The sequence below is a fragment of the Mustela putorius genome, unplaced genomic scaffold (genome assembly GCF_011764305.1).
Source record: "Mustela putorius furo isolate JIRA1106 unplaced genomic scaffold, ASM1176430v1.1 tig00000578_pilon_pilon_pilon, whole genome shotgun sequence".
In the NCBI taxonomy this organism is placed as follows: Eukaryota; Metazoa; Chordata; class Mammalia; order Carnivora; family Mustelidae; genus Mustela; species Mustela putorius.
The window spans coordinates 3,756,878-3,784,833 of record NW_025421422.1 but is presented as its reverse complement, the minus strand read 5'-3'; the positions used below and the strand labels follow the sequence as shown (position 1 = coordinate 3,784,833).

The following is a 27,956-nucleotide window of genomic DNA, read 5'->3' as shown; positions in this document are numbered from 1 at the left end:
CTGCAGCTGTCCCTGAAATGTCGAGCACCAGAGGTGTCCCAACACGTGTACCAGGCCTACGAGACCATCCTCAAGAACTGAGGCCCCATCCAGTGCCCACCCTGGCCTTCTGCCAGCCCCAACAAGGAGCCCCCGGGGAGTGGCAGCACCTCCTTCCTGGAGACGCTGAGCAAGGCTCTTGGACACCACGGAGTTCCCTGGTCCTAACTGCCAGGCCCACTGGGTCCTCAGGGCAGGTTAGCATTCCTCCTGGAGTGAAATCTCAGTGTACCCCTGTGCTCGGGGACTCCCCTCTTCTGTTGCTGCTGACAGTTAGGGTCAGGTGAGGAGGGGACCAAAGGAAACAGAGCCAGAGAGGCCACAGAAGCTGATCAGGCAGAACCAGGATTTTCTCTTCCTTTTCCTGACCAGTGCTTGAAGGGCGAGTATGTGGCTCCCTCTTCGGGCTCCTGGCCTGGGAAGCCGCTGCCCCTCAGTCTCTCTTGGGTCAGTGTTAGAGGGCCTCCCCATTGCCCGCTCTCAGGCCGGGCTGTCCTGGTGTGTGTGGAGGGTCCTTTGGTGTGCCCAGAGAGCTCCTCTGTCAGGGGTCTGGGGCTCCTGGGGGCCTACACCCCTACCTTCCCTCTCTGCATCCACCCAGGGTTGTGCCCATCGGGCCTCAAGCCTCCTGAGCACTGACCTACACGGGCAAGACTGGGCAGAAACGTCCAAAGCCCCGACCCAGGCTCCTGCCCCCCCAGCAGTTGCACACATCGACTCACCCCACTCCTTTTCTTGCCCCGGAGGACGGTGACTGCCTTCAATATAGTCCTTGGCGTCCCCTGTGTTTCTGGAGCAGAGACAGGACTGAGGGATGGGGCACATGGGCGAGCAGGGTGCTTCCCATCTGGGATTTCTTTGGGGTTTCTCCTTAGTGTCTGCTGCCCTCCCCCTGGCCTCCCATATTTCCGTTGTGTCTGACAGAGCATTAGGTTTTCCTGTACTGCTGTTTAATAATAAAGAAAGATTCTGCTTTTGGCAATCACGGACACTTTTTTCCCCCTCCACTAATTGTCAGAATTGAAAATTGCCTCCCAGTGGTTGAGGATGGCTTTCTGAGCCCTGCAGTAACTGTAGTATTCATAGTATATATACATACACACACATATACATAGATACGTATACTGCAGTATACATAATATACATACACATATATATAATGTATGTTTATTCTTATTTTCAAAAAGAGAAAATGAATAAAAATGATGACATCAAGTGTGTCCCTGGCCAGTGTGTCAGGTCCTGAGGCTCTTGTGGGTGGGGTCCTGGGTCCAGGATCAAGGACTTGAACTGTGTGCGTAGCCCCTCCCCTGGCACTCTGAGGACAGGGCCTTTCCCTCTACCCTGTCCTTAAAAATGGACGTCTGAGGCCTGCTGATCTCCCTGGCACCGCTCCTGCCCTTGATCATAACTCCACCCAGCCGTCTTGCCTTTTGATGTTGGCTGGAGGGCTGTCTTCTGTTTTGGTTTTCCTCTTCTCCCTGCCATTGTGAAGGCTCCCAGGAGCCACGGAGGAGTGCTCTGGTGGTGGCAGGAGAGAGGGAACGGTTAGGTAGGCGGGGCACCAGGCCTGTCTGGGCAGGCTCTTCCCCCACCCTGCATCCGCGGCCGGCTGAGTGGGGCGCCCACCCGGCTGCCACCAAGGACATCCCATGTGACCCCAGTGCTGGGATTGGCCTGGATCCCAGGGGAGGGCAGCCAGACCAAAGGCAGGGCCCTAGTGGCAAAGCTGCTTGTGGTTCTCAGTGCCAGGTGGCCTGGAGGCCTTCAGTCTGCCTCTAAGGGAGGAGCAGCCTGTTGCCCTCGCCCCATTTCAGCCCACCATTCCCTGCACTGCCCACTTCCTACCCACTGCTGCCTTCCCGGCACTGGGAGGCTGAAAGAAGAACACGTCAGCAGGAGTTCCTGGCCTTCCACTGCCCCACATCTGACCCCTGAGGCTGAAGAGTCTAGAGCTGACCAATTTCTTTGATCACACAATCCAGTTCTCAGTTTACCTGAAAGTCCAGAGCTCAGAAGACCCTACATGGATGCGGCTGGAGTACCCCCAGCTGTGGACTAGAAGAGAGGTTGGGAGCCCTCGAGGAGACTTTGGCCCTGGCCTGCAGTGTCGCCTGATGCTCCTGGCTGTTTGAGGGCCTGGCTCCCACCCAGGATCCAGTGCATGCGCTGCCAGTCATGGCTCCCCACCTCTCTGCCACAGAGGGCAGATGTGAAGTGCAGGGTAGCTGACCGCAGGAGAGTGGCGTTGGGTGAGCAAGTCCAAGGACCATGTATTGGGGGTGAGGAGAAAGGCTGGCCTGCTGGAATGGAACACCTGGGAGCATCATCAAACACTTGGTGTTTTCCCCCATGTATAAAGCTGTGCTTGGGCCTCAAGCCATTTTGGGCAGGACCTGACTATGATTGTGCCTTGCTCCCACTCCATGGCACCTGGCATGATGGGACCCAGCAGAGTCTTAACATTGGCAGGGAGAGGGGCGCCTGAGAGGCTCAGTGGCTTAAAGCGTTTGTCTTGGGCTCAGGTCATGATCTCCAGGTCCTGGGATCGAGCCCCCGGTAATGCTTCCTACTCCCAACAAGGGAGCCTGCTTCTCCCTCTCTCTCTGCCCCTCCCCCCACTCATGCTTTTGATCTCAAATAATTTTTTTTTTTAGATTTTATTTGTCAGGGAGAGAAAGCACAAGCAGGGTGAGTGGCAGGCAGAGGAAGAAGCAGACTCCCTAATAAGCAAGGAGCCCAATGCAGGACTCCATTCCAGGACCCTGGGATCATAACCTGAGCCAAAAGCAGATGCTTAACTGACTGAGCTACCCAGGTGTCCCTCAAATAAAATCTAAAACAAAACAAAACAAAAATTTGCAGGGAGAAACTGAAGCAGAGAGCATGCTCACTCCCAGTTCCCCAAGCCTGGGCCTTCCCACATCACTGCTTCAGAAAAACAAGCACCCAGGGCCACCACTAGGACGTAGGCCTTTAGGAGAAGTGCTTTAGGGGATAGCCAGCCAGTCCCAACTCTGTGCCCTTTGGCTCCCCCCTGCCCCCCACCACCTACTAAGGACCCATCATGTGCCTCTTCACCCTCCTCTTCATCACACTGCCCCGTCCTGATGTGCTCAGGCCTGCCCCCCTCTCTCTGGAGCCTTAGCTTCCTGCTGGAGGTTTTGAGCCTTCCCAGCCAGTAGAGGAACTCAGCCAAGGGCCTGAGGGGTTCCCTGTGTGCCAGACACTTGTGCTATGGCCTGCAGGGTGACCTCATTTTCCTTATCTTCAGCTAGTGATTTGCTTTTTTTTATTATTTTATCCATGGAGAGGGCTAGATTCTGGACCATGGGTGAAAGATAAGCCACACAAAAGATCCCTCCCACCCTTCCTCGGTTCTTAGTTTTGCTCTCAGGAGGCAAACTTTGTTACTAGATTTGGGTTGTTTCCCACCCACCCCCCCAGGAATATTCTGTACATGATTAGAAGCAAGTTCACAGAGATATTTGCCAAACAAATGGCAGCACATTCCAGATACTACCAGCACTTTGCTTTTCTTAACCTATCAGTACTAACAGACCCACCCCAGAATTTCTTGGGTGAACGGGCTGCCATTAGCCGGAGCGTATGGGTGGACATTCAGGCAGTTTCCGTCTTCCGTGAGTCCAAGCAACAGTGCAGTCAATACCAGCCCACATACGGCCTTGCTCGTGGGCAGATGCAGCTGTGGGATCTAGCTCCAGAATTGCTAGGCCAGAGGGTATATAGCATTTTCTGTTTTAAATTGTACTTCTTGTTTTGAGAAGGCAATGTATTCACATGGCTCGAAATCCAAAAGGCAAAAAAAGAAGTGAAAAATCCTACTCCTCATTCCTCTCCGCAAAAAAACCAATGTTATTCCAAAGGCACTCAAAGAAGTCCAATATGGCTTTTTCCCCTTTTATACACAGTGGGTAGCATGGAATAACCCCGATCTGTGCCATGTTCTATCTTGGAGACTTTTCCATTATCACCCCATTACAGAGAGGGTCCTAATGCCTTTTTATCACGGCTGTGTGTTTTTCCATTGAATGGAGGTGCTGTCCCGAGCCAGAAGCCCCACAATGCCCATTAAGTTGGCCTAGGGTGTTGCTAGTACAAGTGATACTGCAAAGAATATTCACTTTCATACATGGACAGCGTCAAAGGTAGGTGCGCTTATAATTTTGAGAGCTGTTGCTAAAAATTCTCCAGTTTACATTCCCACCAGCCAGGAATGAGATGCCTATGTCCCCCATACTGTCACAGACAACCCAGTGTCTATACACTGTGTGCCAAACTTAAGGTGAAGAATGTTACCTTACCGTGTTCTCAATATGCCTTTGTTCGTGTGTTTGCAAGCCACTTGCATGTCCCATTCTCTGGTTTTAAAGGATTTTAGGGGCGCCTGGTTTGGGCCTGGTTTGATGGTTTGGGCCTCTGCCTTCAACTCAGGTCGTGATCTCAGGGTTTTGAGATCAAGCCCCACATCAGGCTCTCTGCTCAGTGGGGAGCCTGCTTCACCCTCTCTCTGCCTGCCTCTCTGCCAACTTGTGATATCTCTCTCTCTCTCTCTCTCTCTGTCAAATAAATAAATAAAATTAAAAAAAAAAATAAAAGATTTTATTTAGGGCACCTGGGTGGCCCAGTTGGTTAAGCAACTGCTTTTGGCGTCAGGGTCCCTGCTCAGTAGGGAGTTGCTTCTCCCTCTCACTTTCCCCTCTCGTGTTCTCCCTCAAGTAAATAAATAAAATCATTTAAAAGTTTTTTATTTACCGATTTATTTGAGAGAGAGTGTGCACATGCGCATGTTGAGGGGCAGAGGGAAAGGGAGAGAGACTCTCAAGCAGGCTGCACTGAGTGCAGAGCCTGATGCAGGGGTTGATCTCACGGCCCTAAGATCATGAACTGAGCTGAAACCAAGAGGCAGATGCTTAACTGAGCCACCCAGGTGTTCCTGCATGCCCTATTCTGCAAGCTGCTTCATATTCCTATTCTTTGCCCATTTGTATAGTTATTGGTCCTTTTCTTACTGATTTGTCATTATTTCTCCCCATTTTGTTACTGTCTTTTACTTCACTGTGTTGAAAGTGTTTTTGTATGCTGTCTTCCTTTAATCTCTTCTATACTTGCCTGAGCTGGTGCTTGTCTGATCTTCATTTGTGCATTTCAATCCTGTTCCATCTGGGCTTTATGTTAGGGACAAGGTAGGGATCCAACTTTTTCTTTTCCCAGATGGTTACCCAGTTGTCTCCACACCATTCACTGAGTAATTCATCTTTTCCCCACAGAGCTGAAATGTCATTTGTAACATGTACTACATTTCCATATGTATATGAGTGCTTTTCTGGACCCTGCTCTGCAGCGGAAACTTTTGTCTACTCATTGGCCACTGCATTTTTTTAAAAAAATATTATACCTTTATATTTCCATATTTATAGTACCCATTTATTCAACCTCTTTGTCCCAATTGAACTTTAAAACTATTTTCTTTTTTTTTTTAGAAGATTTTATTTACTTACTTTAGAGAGAAAGAGAGAGAGCAAGCAGGGATAGGGGTAGGGGCAGAGGTAGAATCAGGTTCCCTGCTCAATTGACTAAGCCACATAGGCACCCTGAAACTACTTTGTCTTTTAAAAAATTTACTGTAGGGGTGCTTTGTGGCTCAAGTGATTAAGTGTCTGCCTTTGGCTTGGGTCATGATCCCAGGATCCTGGAACCAGGCCCCACGTCAGGCTCCTGGCTCAGCGGGGCATCTGTTTCTCTCTCTCTCTCAAATAAATAAAATCTTTTTTAAAAAATTTACTCTAGATCCTTTTGTAGTTCATAAGTGTGATGATTGGGTGTTTACACCCACCATTTTGCACATACACACAAAAAATTGTATTAATTTTATTTGGACCATACCAAATGTTTGTATTAACCTACAGAGAACTGACATCCTTATCATGATGGCAATAATAACATTTTTCTTTATATCAAAATATAGGAGTAGATGCTTCTCCACTGGTTCATGCTTTCCTTTATGTCTCTGTAATATTTTTTAAATATTCAAGATTTATTTATTTATTTATTTATTTGACAGAGAGAGAAATCACAAGTAGGCAGAGAGGCAGGCAGAAAGAGAGGGGGAAGCAGGCTCCCTGCTGAGCAGAGAGCCCAAGGCGGGTCTCAATCCCAGGACCCTGAGATCATGACCTGAGCGGAAGGCAGAGGCTTAACCCACTGGGCCACCCAGGCGCCCCAAATATTTTTATTTTTAAGTAATCTCTATACCCAGTGTGGGCCCTGAACCCATAACCCCAAGATCAAGAGTCCCACATAACACTGACTAAGCCAGCCAGGTGCCCTATGGCTGTAATATTTTAAGTTTTCTTCATTCAAAAGTTCTTGCATGCACATTTATTTTTACATAGATTCATGAGAGGTTTTTTTTGTTGTTGTTCCTTTTTGTAAATGGGCTCTTTTCCATTCTTTCCTATATATATATTTATTATGTAATATAGATTTAATATATAAACATAAGAATAATATAAATGTATAAAGTAACATAAGTTATGTAATAGAAAATTTGTGAACTAAACTCCAGACTTTATTCAGATTTGACTAGTTTCCCCACTCATGTCCTCATTCTGTTTCCAGATCCCACATTCCATGTGGTTATCATGTCTCCTCGGGCTCCTCTAATCTGTGACAGTTTCTTTGTTTTTCATGACTTTGTTTTTCACGACCTTAACAATTTTAAGGAGTACTGGTGGGTGTGTTGTAGACTATCCCTCAATTTTGGTCTGTTTTTCTCATGGTTAGACGGGGTTGTGGGTTTTTAGGAAGAAGACCAGAGAGTGGCCTTCTTTGTTACATCCAGTCAGGGGCCCACAGCATCCGCCTCTCACTGTCACATTAGCCTGGATCACTTGGCCAAGGTCTTGTTCCCAGCTTTCTCCACCGTGGGGTTCCTCTCTTCCCCTTTCCCTTAGTCTGCTCTTCAGAAGCAAGTCACTAAGGGCAGGCTACACTCAGGAAAGATTGTGGGGGCAGGGAGTAGCTACATAATGACTTGAAATTCTTCTGCTGGAAAGAACTGCTTTCTTCCCCTGTATTTATTTATTAATTCAGTCATATATATCAGTCTGGACTCATGGATATTTATTTTCCCATTTGGATTTAATCCAAAAGTATATTATTTTACTGCATAAATTGCTCCAGTTTGGTCATTGGGAGCCCTTTTGGGTAGACTCTGTGTCCCTTTGATATTCCCCATCCTTTTGTTACTTGGCGGCTTCCTTGCTTTCTGGCATTTCAAGATGTCCCAGGCTCATCTTGTATCTGTCCTGCCCTGACCCTAGCATCAGCCATTTCTCCAAGGAGCTGGTTCCTTTCACTGGTGAGCAGCCTTAGAAACGAAGATGTCAGTGCTGGGTGCCTTTTTTGTTCCTAGGGTAGCACTTCTAGGCCACCTCAGCAGACGGAGCTAGGAAATATCTCTGTGCATACTTACCCGTGTAGACACACATGGCACTCCGTTGTTTTGTAACCAGTAGCTATTTGCATATAAAAAATGAAATTGTTTTATATGTATAAATCTTGTCCCCACCCACTTGCTAAACTGTCTTGTTTTTCTCTCCGTTTTATCTCATCTCCTCCCACAACTGTGTGAAGTCAAGACCACTGTTATCCCATCACAAAGAGGGAAACAGGCTTAGAGAGTTCAAGTAACTTGCGCACACTGCACACCCCCTAGAGGGGAGACCTCAAACAGCCCCACTCTATTCTGTGTGGCCTCCTTGTGTCCTGAGGGCTGCAAGAAGTTGACCACCATGCTCAGTGGGCAGCATTGCAAGGATGACCGAGGACCCACTATATGCCAAGCATCTGGGAGAGGGGTACCCACCCCCATCCAGGGCTCAGGGGGTGAGTCACTGTTGGGACAAGTGGTATGGTGCTGTGATTAACGGTCAGGACAGACCACGATGGAAGATCGGGGAGGGCCCCAGAGCCTATGCCCCTGGGAGCTGGAGGCAGTGCAGGGTGTTCGACCCCAGGGAAGGTCTAGAATCAGGCCAGCTGGGGAAAAGCTGTGTGGGCGCAGGGGGCAGGGAAGGGCGGTGCTCAGCAGGCTGGCATCAGGAGGCTGTGGACTCAGGATTCTCCACCCAGTGCCTGTGCCTGCCAGGGACCTCTCAGCCCACCCCACTTTCTGTGGCTTAACCCTTCATGGCTCAGCTTAGGTGTGGTGTCAGGCCTTTCCTGAGCCCTCAACCTTGGTAGGCTGGTCCTCCCCTGGGTTCTCCTCAGCCCCCAGAACCCCCAGGCCTTTCCACCCATCTGTGCCTGGGTGCTTGCCTGGCTCCTTCACAAGCCACAGAGAGCAGGCAGGAACCAGCTTGGCCACTGTGGGCCCAGCACCAGGTCCTACAGGCTACAGGAACAGATGTGTGGATGCTTGATGAGCACGCTCTCTGTGGAGCCTAGGGCCTGCGGAGCTGCAGACAGCACCCTAACTGCCTCTCCTTGGGCAGGAAGTGAGGGAACCACTGAGGGAAACTTTGGAATTCACATCCCAGTCCAGGTTTTCTGGCTTGCTAGTCTTTGGGAATCTTGGCACCTGGGTGGCCCACTCCAGTCCTAGCTCTGCTCAGTCCCCACAGATAAAGGGGGCTTCCTTAAAGTCCTTTCCCGCAAGGCCACATTCCCCGGCTGATCTCCTCCCGAAGGCCCTCTGGTCCCTGGGCTTCTCAGAAAGTCAGACCCGACGGTTCCCGTGCCTGTGCCATCACTTTCCTGCTGCGCAATCTCAGGCAAACCTTTGCACCTTCCCAGGCCTCCCTAAGCATGCGGCTATGGGTTGGGGCGTATCCTTCCTAAACAGGGACTGCTGCTAAGGGTGCTGGTGCTCGAGTTTCCTAGGGAATGGGCCATCCCTGTGCGGTCTGCTGGACCTTGTAGGAACTTTAGGGCAAAGGAGAGTCCTCCATCATTCCCAAACCAGGCACCAAGAAAGCATACTGGGACCCAGAGATGCCTCCTGCCCACACACACACAGCCCTGTTTGCTGGTTCTGAAGAAGCCTTGCCCGCGAAGGCACTCTGTCTGGAAGTGAAGCAAGGAAGGTTTTCCAGAGGAAGGACATGCAGAACTAGCTCCCAAGGGTGGTCTTGCTCCCAAGGAGCAAGAAGAGAGGGTGCTTCAGTCAGAAATGTGGGCCCTACCCAGGGCCTGAAGGAAGACTGTCCTGATGTCAGCCCTGAACCCTCCTGAATGCCAAAAGGGAACAGGAGCTTAATTTATTTATGCTCAGCCTTGTTCCCCAAAGGAACTGAGGCAGCTTACAAAACCCAGAAGTCTGAAATGTTACAAAGTGACAGGGGAAGTTGGGTGAAGGGAAAGGATCATGGCAGGAAAGGAAGATGAAGCCAGGAGTCCCCACTTACTGGGCTTGAAGACCCAGAACACCTTCCAGAGGTTAGCCACAAGTCTAGCTCTGAGCTCCCTAATGGCTGAGGAGAAAAGTGAAAGAAGACCCAATTCCCTGACCTAATGTGGGAAGATGAAAATACAACCAGTGCTCTGGAGAAGCACCTTCTGTTGCCATCACCTGCTTCTCTGCCTCTCCTCACTTCAGGGTTAAGCTCCCCTCTCTCCTCCACTTCCCACACTATGCTCCTACAATTCCTGGATCCCATGTGTTCTAGAACCTACTCTCCTAAAGTAAGATTTCCCCCTCTCCCCACCTCTCCAGTCCTGGTGAGCAGTAATATTAGGAATGCTTGTTGAGAGCTACTGTGACCTGGTGTGTAGCGGGCTCACCAAACTCTGTCCAGCCCTACCTGGATGCGGGCCATCTGATATATTGTTTCATGCTGGACATTTACCTCTGTGTGCAGGACAAAAGTGGGAGAGCTCCTCAGAGGAGACCACAGGCTATGTGACCGTCAGGGGCCACCCACTGGCACTCCCACCACCACCTTGGAAGATCGCCTCCCGGGCCTGTTTTTCTCTCTCAGAGGGAGATAACCAGGATAAAGCTGTAGATTCAGTAATCACTAAGCAACAGCTTAGTGAAGGGCCCAGCACATAGTAGGGTTTCAAGCAAAGTATCTGCGTTTGATGGATGCAGAGCCCAGAGGCCCGGCAGTGCGGAGACTCGCCCAAGGTCACACAGCTGGGGCTGTAGATCAGACCAGGGCGGCCCGACTCCCGCGGGCTGGGTTTGTCTGGAGCCAGCTTGCGGGAGCGGTGTTTGGAAGAGCGGATGCGGGCGTGGGCGAGAAGGGACTTCTATTTTGGAGCGGGTGAGAGAAGCGCGGGACACCGAGGGGGCTGGATCCCTCCCTCCGGCTTCCCGCGACCCTTCCCGGGAGGAGCATCCCGGGCGGGTAGTGGGGACCTGGGGAGGGGCGGGCCGGCGGTTACCTCATCGCCGCCTCCGGGAAGCTCCGCTCGCCCGCTCGCTCCCTCGCTCGCTCGCGCCGCTGGCTGGGGCGGCGACTCAGGGCGCCGGAGCGACCGAAGGACAGCGGGACTGAGGCACCGAGAGGCAGCGCCGTCCCCGCGCCCGGACCCGCTGCGGGACCCGCCGCGAGACCCGCGCGGCCAGGAGGTCCGACCCCGGTGCTCGCGCTGCCGGCGGTGCCTCCAGCTCGAGCTGCGGGGCGGAGGCGGTGTCTGCACCGCGCGCGGGGTCTGTTCTCTCCCGAGCTTCGGCACCTGCCGGAGCTGCTCGTTCGTCCTCCGTCGGCCTGCTCGGCTGTCTGCCCTCCGGCCGCCCGCTCCGTCCTCTGGCCCGGCCTCTCCTGGCCCAGGGTGCTCCGGGGGCGGGGGCGTGGGGGGCGATGAGGAGCGCGGGGCCAGGGTGCACCGGGCAGGGCACGCGGGGCGCACGGCGCTGCGCTGGTCCATGAGGGTTTACAACGCTGGGCGCGGCTGGGCGCGCGGGCCATGGGGGGCAGCCTGCGGGTGGCTGTGCTGGGTGCCCCGGGCGTGGGCAAGACGGCCATCATCCGTCAGTTCCTGTTCGGTGATTACCCGGAACGCCACCGGCCCACGGACGGGCCACGCCTCTACCGGCCCGCGGTGCTGCTCGACGGCGCGGTCTACGACCTGAGCATCCGCGACGGCGACGGCGCTCCTCCGGGTCAGAACCCCGGGGGTCCAGAGGTAGCGACTGGGGAACGGGCGGCGCGGGCGGGGGCGTGTGACAGCGTGCGTGTATATGTGGCGGGTGCTTGGTGCACACGTGCATGTCTGCCTTGACAGCCCTGGGGTGCCAAACTGTGTTCATGGATTAAAGGATGAACGTGTCCTGGGGGGTTTGTGTGTGTGTCTCTCCCTGATGGCCTGCTGCTATCCAAGATCAGGCCCCAGGCCCGGCGATTTTGAAAAGAGGGTTTTTCTCACTGGCCTAAAGTGCCTGTATTATTTGCCTGCCTCCGAGGGTGGTTCTGGATCAGTGCATGGCAGACCATGGTCGTGCCTCCCTGCCAGGGAGCATTTTATGCTTGGGGAATTAAGCAGACTCTCAGTGGGGAGAGGATGGGGCCAGACACAGGTGTACTTTCTAGGGCGGTTATTCTCTGCTCCTTTATTCCTGTGCCTTGGAGCAAAGAGTTTAGCAATTTGTGCGAATCCCAGGGCAGATTTTGAATTCTTGGAGCTGGATGCCTCTGAGGGGTGAAGAGGAAGGAGCACACAGAATTAAGCAGGGCTTCCTGGAGGCGCTGACGTTTGGGCTGATCCTGGAAGGATGAATGAAATTTTGATTAAAAGAAGTGTCAAAAGCCTGCCAGGTGGAAAGGACAGCATGTGCTTAACCCAACCCCCCACCCCCACCACCCCACCCCCGCCCTGAATGTGTACAGCTGTCCCATCATCAATGGTGTCGGAGGGCCTGGGGAACACGGAGCCTGGGGCTTAAAGGCAGCTGTGGTAAACAGGGAGTGAGGGCCTAAGAGGCCAGCCCCGAGATGAGCTTTGAAAAGCTGGAAGGAGGAAGCTAGGGGGTAGGCAGAGAGGAGGCCGAGAGCGAAGGAGGGCTGGTAAGCAGCTGACTGGCTTCAGACACGGGTTAGAAATTTTTATCCTGGCAACCGTGAGGACAGGAGGCCTAGGGAGCTTGGAGAGAGATGGTGGGGACGGCCGAGGCCTGAGGATGAACTGTGGGTTTAGCATCAAGACCCTTCAGAGGGTCTGGCTGTTGGAGAGTGAGAAAGGGTCTCTGGCAAACTCCGGCCTCCTGCCCCAGGAGTGGCCAGACTCCAAGGACTGGAGCTTGCAGGACACGGACGCCTTCGTGCTCGTCTATGATATCTGCAGCCCGGACAGTTTTGATTACGTGAAGGCGCTACGGCAACGCATCTCGGAGACCAGGTGGGGATACTGCCACAGGTGTGTATGGGTGGAGGAGGGGTGCTTTTGCCAGACCGGCCGGGCCTTTGCCCAAGGGTAATGGGTGGGTTCTTCCCTGGTCCTGGCTGGGTCTCTGGTCTGCCAGCTATGCGGTCTTTGGGCCACTCGGGTCTGGTATTTCCTTGGGAGGGGGGCTGTCTCTGGCCACAGAAATGTATATACCCACTGCGGAGGGAGGGGTCTCCGGCGTGGGGCGTCCGGCACACTAGCCCTCGTCCCCATCTGGCCCACAGACCGGCGGGCGCACCCGAGGCTCCCATCCTCGTGGTAGGCAACAAGCGGGACAGGCAGCGGCTGCGCTTCGGGCCTCGGCGCGCCCTGGCCGCCCTGGTGCGCAGGGGCTGGCGCTGCGGCTACCTGGAGTGCTCCGCCAAGTACAATTGGCACGTGCTGCGTCTTTTCCGCGAGCTGCTGCGTTGCGCTTTGGTGCGTGCACGCCCTGCACACCCGGCCCTACGCCTGCAGGGGGCGCTGCATCCAGCGCACTGCAGCCTCATGTGATTGAACTGGACGTCGACGCAGAAGGTTGGGGGAGGGTGGTTTGATTGGAACAACCGGCTACCCGGATTGGACGAAATTGCCCAACTTCTCTCGGATTGGACAGGACAAGGTCTCCTCCCTGATTGGACGAGGAAACCTCCCACTCAGTCTTCGGGAAACAGGACTTTGGGGAGCTGCATTGGACCCTGCCAGGCCCCCAAGCCACACTGGGCTCCAGCAATCTTTTCTGGGACCTCATTGGGTTACAGTCCCATTGGGTAGAAGGGACTTGGCTGTGGATCTGATTGGAAGCGCTCAGGTTGCTCCTGCGGTTCCACTGGACAGACTATAAAATCACACCTCTCAGGAGGTAATAAAGGGGAAAACGATGGAAGCGCAGCTTGCATTTCTTGGGTGGGCTGCATGGTCTTAAGTTTAGAGGTCGTTGCTCTCACCTAATACCAGAACCCCAACATGTAAGAAGTGTCCCCCGAAAGGTGTGATGGCCCCAAGGCCAACCCCAAGAAGCAGACACATGTGGCTGAAACAATACTTTACTGTCAGGCTCTGCAGGGCCACAGGACCGCAGGATGGGTCCTCACTGACCTCCTCTAAGGCAATCAATAATATTAGTAATTAAATAGCAACGCTCATCCCCCAACCGGAATGTACAACAGAGGTCCCATTGTGCCATGTGGTCCCAAGGGGTCTGGTCCCATGAGGTCTGGTACCCGAGAGGCAGGGGTGGAGGGGGGGGCTCCCTGATGCAGAGGGGTTAAGGCCACAAAGGAATAGGATGAGGAGTAGGGGCCTGGGGGGCAGCTGGGCTGGTTCATCACATCCAGGAATCCGGCTCTGCCCTTGGGCTCACAGAGTGCAGGGCATGCCAGGCCCCAGGCTCTGTGGATCCAGACGGGCGGCGAGGGCCCCGAGGTGTGGGGATGCGTGAGGGTTTTCGGTCTGGCTGTGTGTCCATCCGGCCCCGTGCCCAGGTCCTCGGGAGCTCCAGGCCAGCCAAGGGGCTCCCAGGTGCATCTGGTGGGCCCCCCACACCAGGGCAGGGGCTGCCTTCATCGGAAGAGCTGGACAGGACTGGGCCTCGGGGCCCGGGCAGCCCATTGGCCATCCGGCCAGAGTCCCCGGGCTGGCCACACTTGCCACCCAGGACACTGAGGGATGAAGAGGAGGAGCTGGAGGAACAGTAGGCCGAGTCAGGAGCTGGAGGGTCTGGGGCCCGAGCTGGGTCAGAGGCTGGTCCGGCGGGGGTCCCGCCAGCAGCAGCCTCAAGGGCTCGGGCATTGGCCAGGAACTCCTCTTCCAAGCGCCTGAACAGTTGCTGCTCCTGCTTCGGGTCCAGCTGTAGGGGGGTGCGGAAGACACTGGCCGGTGTGGCGCCCAACTCTGGACTGGGGTTGGAGACCCGGAGAGGCCGGGGCGCTGCAGGGCTGCGAGCCCGGGGAGTCTGGGGGCTGCTCCTGCCTGAGCCCCCACTGACCCTGCCCCGGGGCACCCATGAGTGCTGCCCATCTCGGTCCCTGCGCACCAGCAGCATGGTCTGCTCCTCCCGGCTCTGGCTCCGGGCCCGCCGGGCAGGGCTGGCGGCTGACAGCGGGGCTCCCCGGCCTCCTGGGGCCCCACGGGGCCGCCCCCGATCCAGTCGGTCTCTGGACTGGCTGCGCGGGGGAGGAGGCCGTCTCGGGGAGGATGGGGTGCCCGTGGTCAGCCGCCGGCTGGGTCGCTCCTTCCGGGAGCCAGTGCCTGAGTCTTCACTGCGGACACCAAGGGGGCCACTCTGGGCTGAGGACGCTGAGGAGTCACTGTCCCCGGAGTAGCGGCGGGAGCGGGGATGGGGGGGCAGCTGGTCCCGGGCCCTGGGGCAGCGGAACAAGAGACATCGAGAGATGGGGCATACAGAGACGACAGTACTGGCATGCAGAAGGGCCCAGAGAGGAAAGGACAAGCAGCCAAGTGGTTGGGGGTGGGGAAGACACCTGTGGTGGTGGTGGTGGTGGTGGGTGGGGTGGCTGTCAAGGGCTTCAGTCCTCTTGGGGACTTCCAGAGAGAAGTGAGGGACTCCAAGCAGCTTCCGGCAGCCAGGGCCACCCCCCACCCAAGGCAGCGGAAGAAGCCAGGTTCCGAGTTCCCCCTCCCCAGGCCTCCGGCTTCCTGGGCAGGCCAGAGGGAAGCGGGTAGGACTGGCTGCCGCCCAGCCCCCAGGGCCTGCCCCAGCTGTGTTGTTCAGTTGCTTAGGTTGCCATGGAGATAGGAAGCCAGGCCTGCCCCCACCCACGGGAACTTTTCCCAGGGTGTGAGTCACCCTGGAGCACAGGCTCCTTTGTCATCCAGCCACGGCAGACACCCCCAACCCCCCGACCCCTCACCCCCATGTCCCCCTGCCTCTCACCTGAGGGTGGTCTCCATTCCCTCCTTTGAGGCCCGTAGGCTAATGGGCATCACTTCTGGCCGGGAGCTCCGGCGCTCACCCCCAGGCACTGGGCTGCCAGCCCGCGGGCTGGGGGTGGGCGACACCCTCTGTGGGGAGAAGGTGCGAGCCCTGGGCTGGGGTGGGCGGTGGGCTGCGGGGGTGAGACAACAGGTGGCCTGTGAAGGGCAGTGCCACAGACAGAGCCCAGCCTACGCATCCCCCGTATGGCCCCGCCGCAGGCACTGACCCGAGGACGAGCAGCGGCAAGGGTCATGCTTGTCCAGATAGTGCTCCAGAGTGTCCCAGCCGCCACCCACGCGCACCATCACGTGGCTCCTCAGCACCTGTGGGAGCCCAGTGTGGGCAGGTCACGACCTGTCAGTGGGGGTGGGGGGTGTGACAGCCCACCTTAGGCTGCTGCCTGCAGGGCAGCCCCAGGCTCTTACCCGCACGAAGATGAGGAGACTGGAGTCTCCCACGCGGTACTTGCCCTCCGAGACTTTGATCATGGGAAACTGGTCTGGACAGGTGCAGTAGCCCAAGATCTCCCTCACCTGAGGCCAGAGAGGAGAAGCGGGAGGTCAGGGATTCAGTCCCTCCTCCTGGGGCCTGATGTCAGCAGCTCCAGGGTCAGGAGGAAGCAGGTCCTTCCGGAGAAAGGGGGCATGGATGGTGTGGCTCCAGACTTGGGTGCAGGCTCTACACTTGACCTTTCACCAACTGCCCTTCCCCTTTGGCTGTTGGAGGTCAGGAAGCTGATCAGGAAAGGATGGTGGCCCTGTGGTCAGGCCAGGGCGTGGGACCCCAGTGTGGCGCCTCCCTCCAGCCCCTGAGCCTGGGGCTGTCCTGGGAGCCGTCCTCACTCCCCCTTCACCTACTTCACAGAGAGAGGCTGAGGCCCCACAGGGAGACTGGGTCCATTGGAGAAGGAGGACCATGGGACATGAGTGCAGGGAACCCACGCCACATCAGTGCCACAGACATGTAAGACACACACACACACCCCAACATGTACACCTAGGCCACATGCCCAGCAAGCACACATTTGCACCCCTCCTGCTCCAGCCCAGGTCAGGAGCTGCCAGGCTGGCTATGTGGGCGGCCCACCTCCCAGCCAACAATGGGGCCAGAGGAAATGAGCAGGTGGAGCTTCTGGTGACCCTGGCCCAAGACAGGACTGGGGTTGGCAGCCTCTGCCCAAGGCCATCCGGCTAACCCCCTCAGGGGTAAGGCACAGCATAGTCCTAACCTTCTGATAAGAAGGACACTCTTGGCCAGGCTGCGGGGGCGTTAGGGATACCTAGGTCCTGAGATAAGCAGGAGGGAGCTGGGGGTACAGTCTGGCAGCTCCCCATGTTTTTCTAACAGTAGCTCTGGGCTTGGCTTCTCCACCAGTGATGTGCGCAGGGCCACGGGGGGTTGGCAGGGGGGCTGTAGAGCCCTGGGAAGCTTCCCTAGGCCCTCAGTGAGCCTACTGTGTGCCGGGCACCTCCCTCAGAGCCAAGCATCACAGGCACCCACTCAACCTCGAGCTCTGTGATGTGGATCTAAGTGTCTAGTCCTGAAGTACATACAGAAGCGGTCAAATCACACAGCCCCTGGATGAGGGGTATACAGCCTTCTCTGGTGGACGGGGAGCCCTTGAAGTGGAGATCACACAGTGGAGCTCAGATTTCATCCACAACCCAGCAGGGCCATGCGACCTCATCAAGCAAGCACTTCTCCCTCCAAGCGGCTGTGCCCGCTCCTTGGGGCCAGGTATATAGTTGATGCTCAACGTGTGCACTACCCCATGGGGCAGGCTGTCCTGCGGAGGGGACGTGCACCCTCACGGGCAGACTCACCAGCTCATCAAGGTTGCGCAGGTCGCTGGGTGTCATGCGGGGCCCGCGGGTGGGAGCCCCTGCTGTGGTGGCCGTTTCGGGGGCGTCCTCCTCGGCTGTGCGAGTGTGGGGGGCCGGGGGGGCAGCACGGAGCTCCTGCTCAATCTCCTGTTCAAACTGCACAAGGCGAGGGGCGAGCAGGCCAAGGCGGGCCCCACGCCGTGCCACCTCCAGCAGGCACAGCACAACGCTCTTCTCATTCTTCCGAAGCACCAGGTCCTCTGTCTCAAACATGAGCACTTCAGGCACACCCAGCTCTGTTCGGCACCAGCCGATGAACGTGGCTACATTGTCGCGGGCCATGAAAGAGCCGGGCACCACACTGTGTGCCTGGAAGGCCACCCCGCGGGCTGGGCGGGCAACAGCCAAAGCGCGAGCCGCATCGGTGACAGCATTGGCATGTTGGCACAGGGTGGTGCCCGTGGCCAGCCCCGTCAGGAAGCCATCGCCACCACTGGGCAGACCCAGGCCATACAAGGCGTTGAGCCACTCGGCCAGGTCCTCCTTCATGGCCTCCACGTAGGCCTCACTCGAGCGGTACGGCCGCACGCTCTTGGCTGCTGAGCCCGCGATGCCCGCCACCGGGTCTGCCATGTCCGGGGCCAGCAGAGTCACGATGGGTGGGCAGGGATACAGGGCTGCTGTGAGGACCCAGGAAGCCCTCGGTACAGACTAAGCCGCTGACCACCTGTAACTCGCCTGTCATCTCAGGCCAGATGCTTGGTTTTGTGAGCTGGCTGTGAGAAACTTCACTGTACCTCGGTTTCTTCGTCTGTGAAATGGGTACAGTAATAGCACCCTCCTTGCAGGACCTAATGAGATAATTTCTATGAATGACTTAGTATTGAAAGTGTTTGCTATTTCCCTCTGGGAGGTGGGTAACAGGATACTTGACTGAATCCTCCCTCCCTCGCAGGTCCCCACGCATCCTTATTGCCCCACAAGGTAGGTGAAAAGCAGAGCCCTAAAGATGCAGCCCACAGGCGTGGGCCCACAATGGACAGGCAGGACAGTCCAGGAATTCAGGTCCCAACCGCAGGAATGATTAGCTCCATCACTGAGGGCTGGTACCCGGCCCCCCACCTCTGGGAAGGTCCCAGGTACTCCCACAGCTCTCCTTCCCTAACGACTCTCATTATAACAACGACGTAACAGCAGTAACAGTAACCGCAATGCCCCTGCCCAGGGCTGAGTGTCAGTGATTTTATCTCCATTTTACAGATGAGGAAACTGAGGTGCAGAGAGGGTAAGGGCTCGCTCAAGGTCGCAGAGCAGTGGGTGGCAAAGCCAGGCCGACCTGAGCGGGCGCTTATGCTCCCAAGCGCCATGGGCAGCCCGGGGGCCGGAGACAGGCCCCGCCTCCTCCTGCGAGCCTCCTTAGCGCCGCAGGCCGGGTCCGTGCCGGCCAGGACTCGGAGGAGCCTCCGACAGCCCCGCTGGCCTTCGGGCTTCGGCCCAGAGAGGGTGCGGGGCCGCCCAAGGTCACACAGCCCCGGGGAACGGAGGCCGCGGCTGCCAGGTCCCCGTGAGTGCGCGCCAGGCAGGGGGTACTGGGGGTCCCCGCGCTCACCTGGCTCATCCTGCGGCCTCGGGGAGCATCGCCCCGGCGGGGCCGAGCGGGGCCGGGCCGCCGCAGGGAGGCGCCGCCCGAGCCACAGCGATCCGGTCCCGCGGCTGAGGCCTCCGCACCCGCCCGCCCGCCGTCTCCGCCCCGCCTCCCTGGAATTCGGATCCGGCCCGAGGGGGCGGGCGGGGCCGCGCGCTCTTAAAGGGGCAGCGCTATTCCCGGGCTGGCTAGGGGGACGGAGGGAGGAGCTGGAGTCTCCTGACTGGGGTGGGGGCGGGATCAGGGCCCCCGGGCGCCCCCACCAGCCCGGACGTCCTGTCCCAGATCAGCCTAGTCCCTACCGTACCTTTCAAAACTGCTTGGTCTCCTGTGGGGAGGTTTGGGCGATTTTAACTGCACTCCATCCCTGGATAGCTGCCTCCTCGGGAGGACCGCACGGCCTGTTCTCAAGACGAACTCAGGAAGCGATAGGGACCGGGGCTGCAAAGTCACCTCCGCCTGGAGGGAACCATCCTAGTTAAGATAAATGAAGCCAGTGTGACTCGGGTGTGAGCTTCCTACCAGCAGGGCGGGCCTCGTGGAGGGGGAAGATAGCCTGTTCTGCCCACCCGTCGTGCCACTCCTTACTGAATACTCATTTTTAACCTTGAGGTTGGGGGAACCCGTTTCTCTGATAAAGACACAGGCCCAGAGGAGTAGGCAGGGGGCTAAGGCCTAGGGATCTCACACCTTGGCCCCTGCCCTTCGGCGAGAGACCCATCCCTAAGCACCTGTGGCTGCCCAGGTCAGGCACAGAATTAAGAGGAAAGGAGGATATGAAGTGGCCTGGGGCGGTTTGGCTCCAGAGGGTTAATCGCTGCTGGTTTCTTTTCAAACTGCAGAGGAGGGCCCCGGCTGGGACCTGCGGGAAATCCTGCCCCCTGCTGCTGGCTGGGTGGGGAGGCCAGGCCTGGCTGGGCTGCAGCCCCGCTGGCGGGGCGGGGCCAGCCTGGGGGGAGGCACCACCACCCATAGCCAAGTCTCAGAGCTTTCATAAAGCTCCTACTGTGCACCAGGCTTGCTCTGTGCCCTTGACCTAAACCAGTCAAGTCACCTCTATGAGACACTTTCTTTTGCCTAAACTGGAGCTCAAGAGAGCAGCTGGTGGAGTCTGGGGTTTGAACATGGCTATTATGGGAGTATCCTCATTCAAGTGTCAGGGGCATTTGTGGAGTACCTACTGTGTGCTAGACCTTGTGGTGCCAGGCTGATCACATACATCATCCCACCGAGTCCTCATGACTCAGTGGGCAAACAGCCTAGTGTCTTAGATATCCAAGTGGTACAGGTTCTAATCTACCGTCTCCTTCAGCACCCCTACCCACAAAGAGTGAGGAAGGGGGGGTAACTAGTAACAGTAATGGCTGACACTTAAGTGGCGACTACTGTGTGCTGGGTCTCTTCTGGCACTGGGAACTAAGAGCAAAAGGTGGGAGGCAGACCGAGCCAGCTATCGGGGTTCACAGTGTGGTAGGAAGGCAGCCCTAGGACTGAAACAGGGATGAGGCACCAGGGAAGAGAGAGCAATGGAACCAACTGAGGGCCTGGGAGTGTGGGGTGGAATGAGGCTGCAGGGGTTTTTTTGTTTTTTTGTTTGTTTGTTTGTTTTTGACAGACAGAGGTCACAGGCTGGCAGAGAGGCAGACAGAGAGAGAGGAGGAAGCAGGCTCAATCCCAGGACCCTGAGATCATGACCTGAGCTGAAGGCAGAGGCTTAACACACTGAGCCTGCAGGCACCCCAGGGCTGCAGTTTTAAATCAGTGTTCAGGAAAGAACCTAAGGGAAGGAACAGTGTAGATGGCTAGAAGCAGAGTGTTTCATACAGAGGGGACAGCCAGTGTAAAGGCCCTGAGGTGGGCAGGTGGTTGGTGTGTTCAAGAAAGAATAAGGCCTCTGAGGCTGAGATGGAGAGTGGGATGAAAACAGAGATATTGGGAGCAGAGCAAGTAGGGCTTTGTGGGCCATGCCTCTTTGGAGGGACATGGGAGTCATGGAGGGATTTATTGCAGGGGAGGGGTGTGACCTGACTTAGGTCTTAACAGGTTCCCTGTGGTTGCTGTGCAGGGATGGAGCAGAGCTGTATCTGAGGGCAGAGCTGATGGGATATGCTGGTGAATTGGGTATGAATGTGTGGACAGAGTCAAGAATGTCTCCCAGATCTGGGACTGCTGATACTTGGGGAGAGAGGGCTGCTGGAGATGGGGGAAAGAGCGAAGTGTGGAAACTAAGTAATTTAGTCCTCAAAATCATCTTTTTTTTTTTCCTCAAAATAATCTTAGGAGATGTGATGATTTTATGTGTTCTCATTTTACCACGTGGGGACACTGAGGCCAAGAGAGGGCAAGGGATGTAGTGTGGTCAGCAGCTGTGCAGGAATTAATTCCTGCTTATGTCTACCTTGCTGAACAACAGGGTTCTAGACATAAGAGAGGCCAGATTGAACCCAGGCCCTGGTCTTGGTTTTTGGGTGAGATGGTTAAGCTCTCTGAGCCTCAGTTGTACTATGTGTAAAATGGGACAACAGTAGTAGTCACATCATAGTGTTGTGAAAATGGTATCATTAGTTAGCATTCAGGACAGATGTCTACTATTCCTCTGAGGAAGTGGGGATAAGGGGGTGGGGGCTTGCTGCTCCCTATCTCCCATCCCCCCAGCTGTGACCTGCCATCACAGATGCCCACTCTAGAGCACAGACTCCAACATTCTGATTATAGGACAGGTGGCAGGTGTAGGGCTGACTGGCATAGCTAGACTCTTGGCCCAGGCCGTGGAGGGCCTCAGCTTTGACCCCTTTTGTTGTGTGGTGACCTGTTCTGTTCCTTGCAGGACCAAGGGAAGTCATAGAAACTGCTGGAGGGACAGGAGGTTTGGGCTACAGTTGTTTTGAACCCATTCCCACAGACCCCAGGGGCCACCCTGGTATACAGAAGGTGTGCCTCTAATGCGCTCATGGTCTTGCCCATGGCCAGTGGACACGTGGCTAGATTTCTTGCCTCCACTGCTGGGTGCCAGAGAACTGCATGCTTGGCCTTGGTTGCAATGGAGGTCAGATGACGGCCATGGAGTCTTCAGGTAAAGCCCTCCCTTGTGGGATTCAGCTCTGGGGCTGGGCAGCTCAGGTGCTGGTTGGGTCCCCTCCAAGCTCTCCAGGTTAGACTGAGCTCGTGAGCTGAGCCCTGATTGAGCAAGTGACCCATGGGGGGCTTTAGGCTCCTATGTTCCCATGTGGGTCCAACCACGACAGCTGCTTGTTCCTGCTCCAGCTATGGGACCCTAAGCTTCCCTGAGCTCCCTCCTGTACCCTCCAGGAGCAAAATCAGGGCCAGAAAGCCCAAGAGGGCCCGCTTTCCAATCTGCCTGTTACACTGCTCATTGCTTGCACTGTGGCCGGCAGCTCCGTCTGCGTGGGACAGGAAAGGTCAGCTCCAGAGCCAGCCACTCGCCCTGAGGTCCTGGTGTCTGGGTGCTTGGCTCCCAGTTGCATCAGCCACTTGCCTCGGTCACTGTCCTGTCCTTGGCCCCACAGCTGCCACAACCTTGGAGCCCCACGCTCCTTCCCACGGGGCAGGTGAGCCACTCGTTGCGGTCTGTGTGTGCGGGGCATAGACCCATCTCCAGACTGACTCCTCAACCTTTTGCCCGTAACTGTGGAGTGTAGCCTTGCGGGGCTGTGAGGCTGAGATGGAAATGTTTATTCTGAGTGTGCTCCACCAAGAGCTCCGGAGAGTTTGGAGCAGGGTGTGGAACGTAAGCAGGACTTCTCCGACTTCTCCCTGCTTCCTGTCCTGCTCCTGCTGGTCGCACCCTTGCTTTTCCTCCTCCTCCAGCTCCACGGGCACTAAGCAACTTTGTGCAACCCTTTGAGACAGAGCTTGGAACTCAGGCTGCCTGAGGTCCTCCGAGGCCAGTGTGGTCCATACATTTCTTTTGGCTGAGAGGAATCATTCCTTCTGACATAAACGCCTCTCGCAGGACTATTTAGTGCTGGTGACAATCCCCTCTTGAGGCAGGGCCGAGAGCCACTCTGGGGCAGCCTCAAGTTCCAGGCAGGGGGTAGGTAATGCTGGCCACGTGTGAAGGTTGTGCCGTGGCTCCCACAGAGGGCCGCCTTGTCATCCCTTAGCATGGGCTGTGGGCTGGGTGGTGGCTGATCCCTACCCAGAGCTGCAGAGCTCCCAGCTTCTCAGACACGGGACACCTGCGTGCAGGGAGCACAGGCCCGGATGCCTCAGCCTCCACTGGCCAGTTCCACCGCCTCATCCAGGACAGAGGGGTGGACTCCTACCTCAAAGACTTCTCGGGAAGTCAGTGTGGCGAGGTGGTGCTTGGCACCACACAAGAGCCCAGGGATGTTGTGGTTAGATTTGGGCCTCAGGGTGTGCACCTGGGCTCTGACACTCCGATGCCTGCCAAGGCTGAGGTGGGAGCCTCCTGGGCCCCTTGGAGGAACAGCACTGGCCTGTGTGGCCAGAGTCCAGCCACCAAGGCTGAGTGGGGCAGCTGAGGTCACATGATACTCGTAGATCATGGTGAGTGTGCTGGAAGGCCTTGGCGAGTTGTAAGAGAAGCGTCTAGAAGTTACTTGGGCTTTGTGAGGCAAGGGCTGGAGGGGTCAAGGGAAGCGGGGAGCCCCACGCGGGGCAGCAGAGGAGAGGTGGGAGGTGCTGGTGACTTAACACTGTACAGGGTTTTTTTTTTTTTTTTTTTTTTGTCTGTACAGGGTTTTGATGAGAGCCCGCTGGGTTGGGTCGGGGGCTGGGGCAACACGAGAGAACAGAGGCCAGGACGATGGTGAGGCTCCAGGCGTCCCCCATTTGCTGAGTTGGGCTGGAGGAAGGCGCCGGCTCTAGCCCTTCTGCAAGCCCGTCAGCCCCTGGAAAGGAGCTGGTATTTAGGAGGATGTCAGCCAGGCACTGAGGGTCAGAGGAGGCCTTCCTACCTTTCGAGGTCAGGGAGGGGGTGCAGTAGCCACCAGAGGGCCCAGGAGGGACCACTGATTTGGCAACACAGTAACTGGGGACTTTGAGAACTATTGTAAAAGCAAAAGAAGACTGACAAATGGCTTGGTATCTAGAGGGGCTGATGAAGGGTTTCCTGAAGGTGGGAAAGCAATGCCTGTTCTTGAGAAAGGACTTGTCAGTGTAAAAGACGAAGCCACAGAGATGTCACACATTTGCTGAGGAGGGCTGGGATAGTGCCCAGGACCTGTCCTGGTCTGCCTCAGGAATAGAGGCGAGTAGCGAGCAAACCCTACGGACAGCAGGGTGGCTGTGAGCAGGGAGGGGTACACGGGCTCCTCGGAGCCTTCCCAAGGCCTTGCTCTCGTGGACCAGGGGATGGAGAAGAAATCGTTACTCCAAATTCTTCTTGTGCCGTCCTCTGGCAAAGGTGACCATCTCTCCTTTAATCTTCAGACACTAGCTGGTTTCACTTTTTATCATTTTTTTTTAGAAGATTTTATTTGTCAGAGAGAGAGAGCGAGCACAGGCAGACAGAGTGGCAGAGGGAGCAGCAGGCTCTCTACGGAGCACGGAGCCCGATGCAGGACTCAATCCCAGGACGCTGGGATCGTGACCTGCGCTCAAAGCAGCCGCCTAACCAACTGAGCCACCCAGGCGTCCCAACTTTTTATCATTCTTTAAGCTTTGAAAAGCCAGAATAAGATACAATTTCATACATGTGGACTTTTGAAATACGGCCTAGTATCAAGTTATGCTGAGAGCTGTGGCTGCGACTTTAGGAGGCAGCAGTTCCATGGGACTCCCCCCACAGCTTGAACCTCTCCACTTCCGAGCTAGGTGTCCTAGCTGCCAATAACTGATTTCCCTGTCCCTGGCTGCCATTCAGAACTGTGTGTGCAGCCCTGCCCTAGCTGGTCTTTGCTGATGGGGTATGTTAAGGCCTGCATTTCTTCCTGAGCATCTGGTCATCAACGGACTTATTTGCAGACTGGGTTACATATAGTTGCTTACTTGGAAAACCTCTCTTCCCAGGAAGGCATGGTGGGGCCTCAAACTGGATGCTGGGAATCACCCTTAAATCTACTGGCCCGGACCTAAAGAGTCTTCACACAAATCCAGGAAAAGGCAAGACTGATGAAAAAGGCCCAGATGTTTTAGGGTCTGAGGCTCTTCTCATCTTCTCCATTATTTCAGAAACACGCTCATGAGAAAAGCCCTGGCTTCTGACCTCACACAAGGCAGCCAGGGATGGCTGAACAGTGGCCTCTATTCAACCACGTTCACAAATGCTGACCCTAGAACATCAAGAAAATGTCACATCACGGAGTGGGAAGTGAAAACAGTTCCCATTAGTGGTCACTGAAGCAGACTTCGTTCTGAAGCCTGTGGAGCCTGACTCGGAACACCCACGACAGCCCAACAGTGGCCTAGAAGCCACAGTTACCCACGGTGTGGGGCATTACACAAAGCTACTCCCGGCAAATGAGCTGGACCTGGGCTGGATATCCCCATGGTGAGGGGGGACACCGCAACCCCCGTTTCCTTGCTAGCAGCACCACACCCGACATGGTGCCATCCTGACCCGGAAGGAACAGTTACGTGGCAGCTCAGGGCCCACTCCACGACTTGCAGCGACTGCGCAACAGAGGCCGAGAAGGATGACTGTTTATAAACATTTGGAATTTTATTTAAAAAAAAAACAAAAAAACAAAAAAACAAAAAACATCACAACCATGAACATTGTTACAGTTAGAGGCCCTCTTGGTTCTCCACAATGATACTGAGCATGCTCACAAGGGGTTCCCATTATTTAGTCTTAGTTAAACAACCATCTTTAAAAGAAGGAAAAAAAAAAACTCGGCACACTACCATTTAACTTGTTTTAATGTTTCTTCACAAATGGTGAAAAATACTAAAGTACAGACAAGGAATAATCATAATGTTGTGGCCAACATTATAAATATGGAATTATAAATTTAAAACATTTTCTGGTTTAAAAAATAAATCTGGTAGTCAATGCAGCTCTGCGGGGTCTCTGCGTCTAGTAGGGCCGGTCTCTGCGTTCCTGACGGTGCTCGCCTCTGTAAGTCCAAAAGGGGTGAGGGGTGAAAAGGGGGAAAGGAGAGGGTGCGTCCCGCCACCTCCCAGCGGAGCCCAGCCTGTTCCAGGTCAGCCGGGGAGGGCCTGCCACCTCCTCGCGCCCTGGAGCCCGCAGCTGGTTCACACCAGCACGTACTTATCCATTTTTCCAGGTCCTCCGCGCCCGCCTCTTCTTCCTCCCATCTGTTCCATCAAAGGTCCAGGGGGTCCGCCGGGGCCACCCCGTCTTCCTCCACCAAAACCGCCTCGGTCCATGCCCCGGCCACCACGGAAGCCCCCTCTGTCTCCACCACGGCCACCTCTGAACATCCCACCGGGACCACCGCGGTCCATGAGGCCGCCTCTTCCGCCCCGCATTCCACCAGGGCCACCTCTGCCACGGTCACCGCCTGGAGAAGGAGGACAGATCAACAGCAGGACAGGGAGGACGGGGGCTGCTATGGATGTGCCTCAGAGGCTGCTCAGATCTGCCGCCTTCTCCCAGAGCAAAGACCAGATGCTTTACTAGGTCTGAGGGTCCGGGGCACTTCAGAAGGGACGCTGGAGCCTCAGGGGCTCCAGCTCCAAGACTACACTTCTGGAGACCCCCAACCTAGCTGTGAGCCCATCACGGTAACACATGAGGTTTGGAACCAAGATGCTGAGGGGATGCTCCCCAAACTTGTACTTACCAGGAGGTGGAAAGGGTGGTGGAAGGAAGCCTTCAGGCTTCGGGGCCTTACACTGGTTGCATTCTGTTCTCCAGGCAAAGTTCTGGTTTCCACAACCCCTGCATAAAATTTTATCACAACAGAAATCACTAACGAACGAAAGCCGTGAAGCAAAGCAAACGTGAGCAGGCACACACCGTATCCACCAGCACGAACACTGGAGCCTGGTCAAACACCACTGAGAGATCTGCTGACAGAAAAGGCCTTAGAGCCACAGCCTCAGACAGCAACAAATCCCAAAGACCGGTGTATGATCCAGAAAATGTTTGCACAACCATGTACACGGGGACCTCAGGAGTCCAGCAGAACCATGACTTCCTTCAGAAGGCTCTGAAGATGGACTGATTTGGCCACCCACCCACCCCACGACCGAGCAATCAGGTGAAAGTTATCCCTAATACAACTCGAGACAGAGAATCCAACTGTCCTCCTCTCCAGAATGGGAATGGGTGGGACACAGGGTGACTTCACGAGCACAGGGTATCAATTTGTCAAGAGAAGTACATACGGATTGGGGCACTGCCAGTCTCCAGCTCGGTGCTGGACATTTCCTCCTCCGGATGGGTTCCCTCGAGAACCCCGGGGCCCTCTTGGGGGAAAGCCACCTCTGTCTCCTCCACGGCCTCCCATGCGACCCATGGGGCCCCCAGGACCTCCTGGGCCCCCTGGACCTGCAATAGGAAAGAACCAGTCACTTCTGCACAGCACCAGATTTGCTGCAGGGGACATCTTTTAAGGGAATTCACACAGATCACAGCTGTCACTGTCCCTTCATTTGCCTCAGACTTTTCTGCAGGCCCAAGGACCCAGCTTTGAGCCTTCTGTGCATATCACTTTAGCTAGCTCCCACAACCTGTGAGGGAAAGGCATTCTCATGCAGAAAGACCCAAAGCAGAATAAATAAACGGCACCTGATGACCGCAAGGCAGAGTGGTTGCCAGGCATTCCAGCCCCCCTTAAGCAAGAAATCCCTGTTCTTCTCTTCCTTTCATTCCTGACTTTTAACTGTCAGCCTTTAGCGGTTCAGTATTGATTCTACATGGACTTTTTAGTATTTCTAAGGGGCCTGTCTATACTCTGGAAATCAAGTTTCTCGAAGACAAGTGTAAAAAACCACAGAGCAACAGAGCAGTGGCCCGGGGAGGGTGTGTGGTAAACACCTGCACGGAGGGGCGGCGGCATCCCTCTGCCCTCACGGGGCGGCATGCCACCCCGCAGGCTGTTCATTGGAGGCTTCTTCCGAGCAAGAGACACCTTAAGTTTGCTCCCTTGAAAATCTTTCCCTGGAACCAGAGAACAGAACACCAATTACTCCCCATCTACAACTCTTCCCTCGAGGGACTGGG

The 27,956-nt window shown here is 55.7% G+C and overlaps 4 protein-coding genes across 12 annotated transcripts in view; 2 read left to right on the top strand and 2 right to left on the bottom strand.

The window, feature by feature from the left end:
* The window catches only part of AP1B1 (adaptor related protein complex 1 subunit beta 1), a 54,616-nt gene extending 53,595 nt beyond the window's left edge, over window positions 1-1,021 (top strand). For all 6 annotated transcript variants that reach the window (XM_004766486.3, XM_004766485.3, XM_004766484.3 and 3 more), the window contains one exon: window positions 7-1,021. In XM_004766486.3, coding sequence (XP_004766543.1) covers window positions 7-81 — 75 coding nt within the window. In that variant the 3' untranslated portion in view covers window positions 82-1,021. The remainder of the gene's footprint in view (window positions 1-6) is intronic.
* Window positions 1,022-10,060: 9,039 nt separating this feature from the next.
* Window positions 10,061-13,340, top strand: RASL10A (RAS like family 10 member A). Its single transcript, XM_004766487.3, has 3 exons — window positions 10,061-11,196; window positions 12,281-12,405; window positions 12,678-13,340. Exons 1-3 carry the CDS (start codon window positions 10,978-10,980, stop codon window positions 12,943-12,945), a joined length of 612 nt encoding a protein of 203 aa, XP_004766544.1. The 5' UTR covers window positions 10,061-10,977; the 3' UTR covers window positions 12,946-13,340.
* Window positions 13,341-13,462: 122 nt separating this feature from the next.
* Window positions 13,463-18,958, bottom strand: GAS2L1 (growth arrest specific 2 like 1). Its single transcript, XM_004766488.3, has 6 exons — window positions 18,803-18,958; window positions 17,194-18,044; window positions 15,796-15,903; window positions 15,597-15,693; window positions 15,329-15,500; window positions 13,463-14,795 (listed from the first exon to the last, which is right to left on the bottom strand). Exons 2-6 carry the CDS (start codon window positions 17,824-17,826, stop codon window positions 13,760-13,762), a joined length of 2,046 nt encoding a protein of 681 aa, XP_004766545.1. The 5' UTR covers window positions 17,827-18,044; window positions 18,803-18,958; the 3' UTR covers window positions 13,463-13,759.
* Window positions 18,959-25,459: 6,501 nt separating this feature from the next.
* EWSR1 (EWS RNA binding protein 1) overlaps window positions 25,460-27,956 on the bottom strand; it is a 30,824-nt gene continuing 28,327 nt past the window's right edge. For all 4 annotated transcript variants that reach the window (XM_004766497.3, XM_004766498.3, XM_004766499.3 and 1 more), the window contains 5 exons: window positions 27,771-27,893; window positions 27,119-27,281; window positions 26,572-26,669; window positions 26,037-26,289; window positions 25,460-25,881 (listed from right to left, as the gene is read on the bottom strand). In XM_004766497.3, the coding sequence (XP_004766554.1) occupies window positions 25,842-25,881; window positions 26,037-26,289; window positions 26,572-26,669; window positions 27,119-27,281; window positions 27,771-27,893 (677 nt within the window). In that variant the 3' untranslated portion in view covers window positions 25,460-25,841. The remainder of the gene's footprint in view (window positions 25,882-26,036; window positions 26,290-26,571; window positions 26,670-27,118; window positions 27,282-27,770; window positions 27,894-27,956) is intronic.